At 36.9% G+C, this 9,586-nt stretch overlaps 1 protein-coding gene across 1 annotated transcript; it reads right to left on the bottom strand.

Annotated features, from left to right (window-relative positions):
* Window positions 1–3,320: 3,320 nt before the first annotated feature.
* Window positions 3,321–4,724, bottom strand: cxcl8a (chemokine (C-X-C motif) ligand 8a). The gene is made up of 4 exons (XM_057332648.1): window positions 4,517–4,724; window positions 4,156–4,288; window positions 3,942–4,028; window positions 3,321–3,827 (listed from the first exon to the last, which is right to left on the bottom strand). Exons 1-4 carry the CDS (start codon window positions 4,578–4,580, stop codon window positions 3,815–3,817), a joined length of 297 nt encoding a protein of 98 aa, XP_057188631.1. The 5' UTR covers window positions 4,581–4,724; the 3' UTR covers window positions 3,321–3,814.
* Window positions 4,725–9,586: the final 4,862 nt, after the last annotated feature.

Here is a 9,586-nt window from a genome sequence, read left to right as displayed (position 1 = left end):
GAAGAAATTCGGAACATCAAGTTCAATTTTCTAAAATTCAAAACGCAGAAATTCAGATGTACAGAAAGTAGGTCAGAGGTCGTCCACAGGGAAGAGTAGAAGATCTCGGAAAAGTCAAACGGAGCGCTTTGGCCACAATGGCCAGTTATTTGTTCTTATTATCCAATCAAACTCCAAACATGCTGTTTTGGAGAGTGGAACTTCTTACATTGCAATAAAAAGGATTTACATTTTTCAAATTGCGACCACGCCCACAAGACTACACGGGTTGATCGTTTGTTGTTGCTGCAGCATAGCCAAGCTCATACCGCTGCAATCTTAGGCAGCTGCCCGGGATGTGTGCGCTCACTGCCTGCGTTTTTGCCTGCTGTGCCTCCACTGTTTGCGCTCACTCCCAGCGTTTGCTGTTGGTGCTTTTACCCACTGTGTGCTTAGTGCACGCTCGCTGCTAGCTGCCCCACTATGCGCGCTGGCTTCGAGCGTTTGTGGGTGCATATACATTTAATATATTAGACATGTATACAATTTTTATAAAGAATGTTTGTGGGTCCTGCAAAGTCAATAGCCGGGTTTCCATCCAAAGTTGCGAATTTAGCTTATGCGCAAAATTGGAATATCGCATAAAACATTTTCGAATAAGCACCGTTTCCATCCAAATAGTCAACCGTCACTTCCTAATAAACTGCCACTAAATATCAGTAAGAAAAGTAAGAGAAGCCACTGAATATAATGATTTTCATATAGAATAATACTTGCGCAAGCAGACGATTACGAAACACAATAAATGCGGTGCTTTTGTGGATGTCTGCTGTTTGGGAAACACAGTCGTGACAGTTCTAAGAGGCAATTACAGAATACTTTGACGACTTTGCTCAGGCATTTAAGAATGACCGTAACAACATTTCTCATGCTGTGTAACAAGATCAGTTCTCTGGTTAGTCAGGTTACGCCGTCTCATAGTGCAGTTACGTGGCTTTTTGGAGGAATTTATTCGGCAAATGCGTTTCCATCTCCCATTATTCGCATTAACCCTTTTTCGCAAAACTGAAAAACCACCTCAAGCGAGCGTAAAAACTTTTTGCGAATTAAGGGTTTTTAATTCGAAATTTGGCGTTTCCATCACTCGTTTCTGATGCGAAACTTCAAAATGCGAATAAAACCAGAGTGATGGAAACCCGCTAATGACGTACGTGGCACGCTGCAATAAAAGTTATGTATAACATTTAATGCTACAATAGAGAGAAAATGAATAAACTATGTAAGCTACAGACTGAAATAATAACTTTTGTAATAAAAAAATAGTGTATTGAAATGCTATAACTTTGATCCAGGACACATTTAACGACCAGCTGAAACAATCTGGACACAACACACGTAAAGATTTTTTCTTATGACTAGAGCCGATTCCAGTCTTTGTCAGTCAGAAAGGAGCACACACCTAACTGCTGTGCCAGACCACTACACCACACATTCAACGACTGGACGTTCTGCTGAACCAACAAATCTATCGATCTATGTTATATTCCCGTTTTGTCAGTAAAGCAACCATGATGTTCGTGTTTTTGTATGGTTATGCACTTTCTGTTTCATGCAGATTAAACATTTTGATAATGATAACAAGAGAGCATTTATTCCTCAGGATATAATGTAAGTTTTTTGTGGATATAGTTCACTATAAATAATATGTTGAGTAATATATGACTGAAAACGCCATACCTTAATATCCAGGTGCATTTTGCTGCGTTCGTTTTGCAGGCTACTGTATAGTAGATAGAAAATGTGTTTATTTTTATTTCATTTAGACTGTATTCACTAAAACGCATAAACTGATAGCTTTTTTATTTTGCGTTGACAAAGTAGGCTATATTTAGCTTAAGATGGAGGTGTGTTCGTTTGCTAAATGAAAATCTTTTTGTTTTAATTGTACCTCATTGCTACTTGTACTTCATATAAATAAATGAATAAAAGTACTTTAAAACTGCAGTCTTTGTCATTTAAAAAATGTACATAGAAATAACACAACAATAGCTTTTATATTTTTCTCCTCATTTCTCTATCTCATTGTTTGTCTGTGTTCAGTCTTTAGCTGTGAACACATATCTGGCATTGTCAGCCATTATGATCAAATTCCATTCATAATATAGTGAAAATAAGATTTGATTAAACATGATTAATGTTTACGACTGGCATGCTGGCTGCACTGACAAAAAAATTCCTTTAGCCAAAGAATAGACAACAGTACTATTACACACTATTTTTTATTAAAGTTTTTATTTCAGTCTAAATGCAGTCTGTAGCTTACATAGTTTATTCATTTTCTCTCTATTGTAGCATTAAATGTTATACATAACTTTTATTGCAGCGTGCCACGTATGTCATTGACTTTGCAGGACCCACAAACGTTCTTTATAAAAATTGTATACATGTCTAATATATTAAATGTATATGCACCCACAAACGCTGGAAGCCAGCGCGCATAGTGGGGCAGCTAGCAGCGAGCGTGCACTAAGCACACAGTGGGTAAAAGCACCAACAGCAAACGCTGGGAGTGAGCGCAAACAGTGGAGGCACAGCAGGCAAAAACGCAGGCAGTGAGCGCACACATCCCGGGCAGCTGCCTAAGATTGCAGCGGTATGAGCTTGGCTATGCTGCAGCAACAACAAACGATCAACCCGTGTAGTCTTGTGGGCGTGGTCGCAATTTGAAAAATGTAAATCCTTTTTATTGCAATGTAAGAAGTTCCACTCTCCAAAACAGCATGTTTGGAGTTTGATTGGATAATAAGAACAAATAACTGGCCATTGTGGCCAAAGCGCTCCGTTTGACTTTTCCGAGATCTTCTACTCTTCCCTGTTGACGACCTCTGACCTACTTTCTGTACGATCTGAATTTCTGCGTTTTGAATTTTAGAAAATTGAATTTGATGTTCCGAATTTCTTCTTCATCTTGAAAACGTGAGGCTGTATTAAAAAAAAAAACTGGATATTTGCAATCTAAGAATTCAGAGCAAAAAATATGTTGTTTGAAAATGCATGCCTATACAATTAACTCTGCCTTAAAAAAAAATCAATTGTGTTAAATTGCAAATGTTCAATATTCAAGTAAAAAAAAATCTAATTCGAAATCAAAATCTAATTCAAAACTATTTTAACTCCCATATAATATTCAGTTTTGTTAAAAAACACTTGTCAATAATTCAGATTTACGAAATTCAAATTCAGATTGTTTTGTCATATCTCTGGCTCCATACAACAACCAAGTCTAGTGTTCCAAAATATTACCCATCTTAAAGTAAAAAAATACACAAATTATGATTCTTTTTTAGTACAAAATTTATTACAAAATATATATTTATTACAAAATCAATGAAGCAAAACCTCTGACAAAATTAAGTGTAGATACTTAAATTACATCATTGTGTCTGTCTGTTATACTCATGAATGTGTAGTTAACAATGACATCCTATAATAACTCAGATGAAACATTTGATCACACACAGTATGTGAATGGGAGAAAGCGTAAAGCTTAATATCATAGTGAAATGTCATACTGTACATCCAAACACACTTTGGCTAAAATAGAACATTTGTAAAATGCCTGTAATTACAAACAATATAAATTATAAAAAATAAATAACCTTCATTATTTTCAGTAAATAAATACTAATTCTCAATAAATACAATATAAATACACGCACATAAAAGGCTACAATGTTGCCATCAGTGAAAGTTGAAACTCTGTTGAAGTGGAGAGATTCATCCACTCCCCATGCTTAATATTTCTTTTAAAAAACGGCGTTCGTAGTCGAAATGTTCATGGTGCTTTGCTGTAAACAGAGACAAAAAAGATATATATATAAGAGAGACATATATAAAACATAATATTTTGCTTTAATAAGCCTAATCCCAAACCAATGTGATGAGGGCTTGTTAACACTTACTTGGCAATGATCTTCTCAATGACTTTCTTAACCCAGGGAGCAGCTGGCTCCAGACAGATCTCTTGCCCAGTTCCCTTTAGAGTGGCACTGTTGAATGAATAAAGAAAAATTCCAATATAAATCACTAACAAACATATCAATAATGCTTAGATTTTTATATTTCAGCATCATTGTACAAAAAAACTTTGGTCAAAAGAAGCCTGTGAACACTCACATGATCTCTGTGTCTTTGCAGTGAGAGCTGGGGGGAAACAGCTCCACACTCTCTATGAGTTTGCCAATGCGCCGACTCTCTGTTTCAATGCAGCGACAGCGTTGATCGACTCCCAGACCCCCAAGGCTCATTCCTAAAAGAAAAAATACATCCCTTAATATAAGGTATCGCCTATTGAACCTACTGCAATCTCTTTATTATACACGTTTATTTATATTTTACTTCTTATATTTTAAAATCATTATCTTAATGCACATTGCACATTTAAATTATAAAAATTGTGTTACTAGCAAATACTGTAATCATATATCACCTACTTTATATATGCTAAAATAATGCAATCTTTTAGAAATGCGCTTACCTTCACAAATAACCTGAAATGCCAGGAACACAATGATGGAGACGGCGAAGATTTTGCAGTTCATTTTCTAGAGTTGTTCGGATAAAGGTATCACAGAATCAAACAAAATCTAAATCAAAGTACTAGATAGTGTAAATACAGAATGTTTTCAAATTCTGTTTTGTGTTGATTTGTATGTTGTATCTGGATGTAAAAGTGATTTGAACATTTGGAAGCTGGAGCTCTTATATACTGTAAGTCCTGGATATGAGTCAGAGGGGGTTGCGCAATAAACTGGTCTGGGAAAGTTTGCGCTGATGTCATAAATGATAGAGTTTGTCAACCTAAGCATGTCACTTGGTTTATTCATGTGATCAAAAAAGTGACAGTAGAATGATGGTGCTTCAGGAATTTTAGAGGTTTTCTACAGTGACGTCTATGTATTGCAACACATACAAAATTTGTTTTAAACATATCACAATTACATTACAATATCATGCAACCACAGCTGGCCAAAACATGCCATGTTGTTATTGCATACATCTCAGTTGTATTTATGATTGCAGTGACATTAAAGGGATAGTTCATCCCAAAATTAACATCACTCTTTCTTCGGTGCACAAAAGAAGATATTTTGAGAAATGTCTCAGTGGTTTTGTGTCAAACCTTCAAAATATCTTCTTTTGTGATGTGCAGAAGAAATAAAGTCATAATGACATGAGGGTGAATAGACTATACCTCTTTAAGATTTTAAGTTTTACAAAATGCCACAACATACTGATTATAAAATCTCAAAGATTTAAAATACAGAAGAAATGTGAATTGTTTTGAGTTGGCAAAGCAACAAAGCCACAAAATCATCATCACGGGCAATGTTGCTGTATTCATGTAGCCGTTTTTTTAAACACAAACTTTTTAACATTTAGAAAAATGTCTCAGAACTTATTTTGGCCAAGAAGAGTTCATTTTTGGGGGGTGGAAAGTAATAACGTTATGGCAAATGGTTGTACAGATAGATAGATAAATGTCTATAGATTTTGATTAGATTAATGTAATAGCACAACTCATCTCAACAAACTGCATTATTTGTGCATGTCTACGTATGTAGTTAAGCGGTGCAATGTGCTGAGTTGTTTGTTTTTGTATGTACTACTGTATAGTCATAGCGGTCGGTAAATCATTTCGTTCTGGAAAGTCAAAGGGTTATAATGGCTTAGGACGTTGCTCACAGAATATGTTTTTTGTTACTTACATTTAATAATTTAGTTGCTTTTATTCAAAGCAATTCATAAGGCTATTGTTTATTATATGTCTGTTTGTTAAAACAATTGTTTAAACTTTTTCTAACTTCACCAGTTCTGAACTGCATTAAGTATTTGGCAGTAGTATCAGTTACAAGATACAAAAGAAAAGCAGAAAAAAATGTAGACTGATGCCAAACCACAAATACAGTATCCATCTCTTGAGAAAGTTTGCCCAGTATTGCAAAATGTTTGGAAAGGAATGAAACAGTGTTAGACAGTCTCATTGTTGACTGAGGCCTATACTTTTTATAAAACAATGCAAAAGAAATCCCATCAAAACAAGGCTTCCGGGAACGATGCATGACGTATTTGCTTAGAAGCTAGGATTCAGATGAGGATGTGAGCTAAACAGACAGTTAACTGTTTTTTGAGACATAACATCAGATAATCTGTAATTTTTTAAGTATTTAAATTAAGGACATTTAAAGGAATAATGATCACACACCTAAAACTATGAAATACTATCAATAAATTGTGGGAATGACTTCAAAAAATGTAAGACATGAAATTCCAAACTTTTGTTTTATTCTGAAGTATAAACTTGTCAAAACCCTCCATTAAAAAGAAAAAAACTCCTTTCTACTATAAGGAAAGAGCTGATGATAGACAGATAGATAGAAGGCATATATTTTAAGTAATAAATTGTGCATATTTGGCCCTAACCCCTCATGAGGAAATGGGAAATGCCCGGGGAAATTGTGTCTGGCAGCAGACTGAGTCACACAAAAAAACATTAGCTTTTGGAAGAAAAACCTGAACTCACCTGCCAAAGGTGCTCAAAAAGTTAATTAAACTACCATGACCGAAAAAGCAGGTGTGTTTGTGTGTGAAATTGTAACGGTGAGAACGGTGGATGAGGCAATGCAGGAAATGTGTGTTTGACATTTGTCTGACAGATATCTTTTTTTGAAGCCTGCATGTTCATACTCAGCACATAGTTTTCAAATAACCTTTAGAAACTCCTGAACTGATTTCCCCTTACAGTCTTACAGTGTGTTGTTGTGGAATCCTGGATACTGTAATTTGCTGCATGGGTGATGACCAATATATGGTCATGTATAAATACTGTATTTTTTTAAAAGAGCAGTAATGTCTAATAATGTTGCCTTATGATGACAATGATCACCAAGTTCCTTATTTGTATGAGTGAAAATTGCTTATGCGTCAAAAAAAGAAAGAAAAAAAGACAATTGCTGTTCTTCTGTGTGTATTTGCATATTGTGACATACTTAATCATACTTCCTGTGGTTTGAGGAAAGGTTGTAGGAAGTATAGAGATAAATCTGAAGACATTAATCTCTGTGGGAATTGTAAAAGAGGCGAGGAAGACTTATTGATTGTAAGTGTCTGGTTGCTGATGGTTGTCACAAAACAGTTAAAGGAATAGTTCACATTAAAAATGAAAATTCTGTCATCATTTACTCACTTTCTTCTCATTTTAAACCTGTACGACTTTCTTTCTTCTGCAGATATCTTGAAAAATTTAGGATATTTAGAAAAATGTTGGTAACAGAAAACCGTTGGTCCTATTGATTGTCAATGGCGACCAAAGGTTTTTGGTTACCAACATTTTTCAAAATCTGTATATTCTTTTGTGTTTTGCAGAAGAAAGAAAACCACACAGGCTTAAAGTCACCATGAAACGGAAGTTGCGTACTTCTTTTTCGTATCGTGACATATATCTGAGGGCAGCGGCTTCTGACCCTGCGTTCCAATTCACCTACTTATACTATGCCCTAATAGTAGGTACTGTTTTGGTGTTGGAATAGTAGGTACTTTTGAGTGCATGGCAAAAGAGATTTCACACACTGCATGGGACATACTAACATGAAGCGGAAGTGGCCGTTGTTGCCTAGACAACATTGTGGCCAATAAATGTCACACAAATCAAAATATAGCTCTTCTTTCCATTCAGGTATTTATTCGTATGTAATGTTTACTGTTTACTTACATTTGTTATGTGACATCAGTTATATAATGTATTAATGCAGTGGAGCGTCACTAAACTCCACCTACTCGCGGTGAGTTTTGGGTAATATCAGCCGTTAGAGTGTGCTGTCGGTACACGATCCGGGATACCTGCACGATCCGTTCTGCGCATGCGCATAATGACGTAGTAAACACCGTCACGGTTTCCCTACACTATTGGTATCAAGCATGCGATGAAACACTTGACGGCCAGACGGCACAACTGGCGGCATAATTTTGTAGGCTACATTGTGTTTTTCATTTAACAGTTCATGGCGGGTCTATTTTGGTGTTTTAAAATGTAGCTTACGCTATGCATCACGATGTGTTTACGTGGTTGCCAATCCAAAATAATAAAGGAGTTGTTACATGAACATACACGATTTTGGTTACATGTGGAATAAAGTCTGAGTCTTGAGAGTCTGTCACTGCAAACCTTCAGTTTCCTCCATACTCCCCTTTGCGATTCATTGCTGCATGGCATTAGGCCTACTTAACTTGCTGTGTTTCGATCTGAGGTCAGTAGTATTGTCAAAGACGGTTTTTATTAAAAGCTGCTAATATTAGTTAACTTTAAATTGACTCATTTTGTATTAGTATGGGTCTATATATAGGCTAATATATCTATCTATATAATCTAAATGAGGAATAATCCCTTCAATGGTGTTTACAGAACACAATAAGGAACATAATATGCATTTCCGCCTAGACTATCTGCACTTACATGAAGAAAGAACTACAAACAAGTCTGGGGAAACGTTACAGAGTATTTCAACGCATAGTGTGCACACAGAAGTGACATGAGACCAGAGGTGGACAGTAGTGAAAGTCGCGGTACAAAGGTGCTCAAGCGTGGAACAGATCGTGCAGTGTCGTCGCTAAACAGAATTATCTACTACGTCATTATGCGCATGCGCGGACGGATCGTGCAGGCATCCCGGATCGTGTACCGACATGTGCATCATTCTCCACTTCGAATTTCTACTGGAAGTAGTAGACCATCCGGGAATCTTTGGAATACTATTTTCAACATACTAGGATTTGGGGCACACTAATTCTATTTTGGAATACTATTAGGATGGATAGTATGCTGATTGGAACGCAGGGTGAATAGAAAAAAAGTAGGGCGGGGCTTTATTTTGCCCTTCCTGTTTTGATTGGTTTGTTGTAAGTGGGGCGTTGCCAGAGCCATTGAGAGAGAGAGAGAGAGTCAAGTCAACTCCGTTGACTCCAATGGAACAGTTTTTTTCACAGCAATGGCAGTTCATGGAGGCTCTCAATAGTTCCCGGAAGTTACTAGTAATGCATGGAGCTGCGGCTAAACAGACTGATTGTGACAAACTTTTAACCCATTTAAAGGTGTCCTGAACTGGGCTTGTTTATTGTTTTATACTGTTGTCTGAGGTCTACTTATGACGTTTGCGTGGTTTTTACATTCGAAAACATCAAAATCAATAAGTAATAGGCTATTTTCTCCCCAGGTTTGAGGCAGTCTCGTCAAACGCTCTGTTTTAATGGGCGTGGATGCGTAGGTGGCCTACAGGTGGCCTTGTGACAGGGGGAAAAATAAACGCAGTGCGCGATCTCCTCCATCGCGAGCAGACCTCAGTAGCCCACGTGAACCTTCACAGATGAGCTCGAACCGAGACTGAGTCTGGAGAGCGTGATCATATGTTTATACCCTTGTGAACATGCTTTATGCTCCCCACAGCAAGACGCTGCAGTTGGGGCTGTTCGGCACATTGCACTAATAGGCCAATCGACAGCACAGAAAGCTCAAAATCAAGCGAACGACGCTCGACCTAGTGCTATAATGTCG

The sequence above is a fragment of the Triplophysa rosa genome, linkage group LG4, assembly GCF_024868665.1.
Source record: "Triplophysa rosa linkage group LG4, Trosa_1v2, whole genome shotgun sequence".
In the NCBI taxonomy this organism is placed as follows: domain Eukaryota; kingdom Metazoa; phylum Chordata; class Actinopteri; order Cypriniformes; family Nemacheilidae; genus Triplophysa; species Triplophysa rosa.
This window is presented reverse-complemented; position numbering and strand designations above follow the sequence as displayed.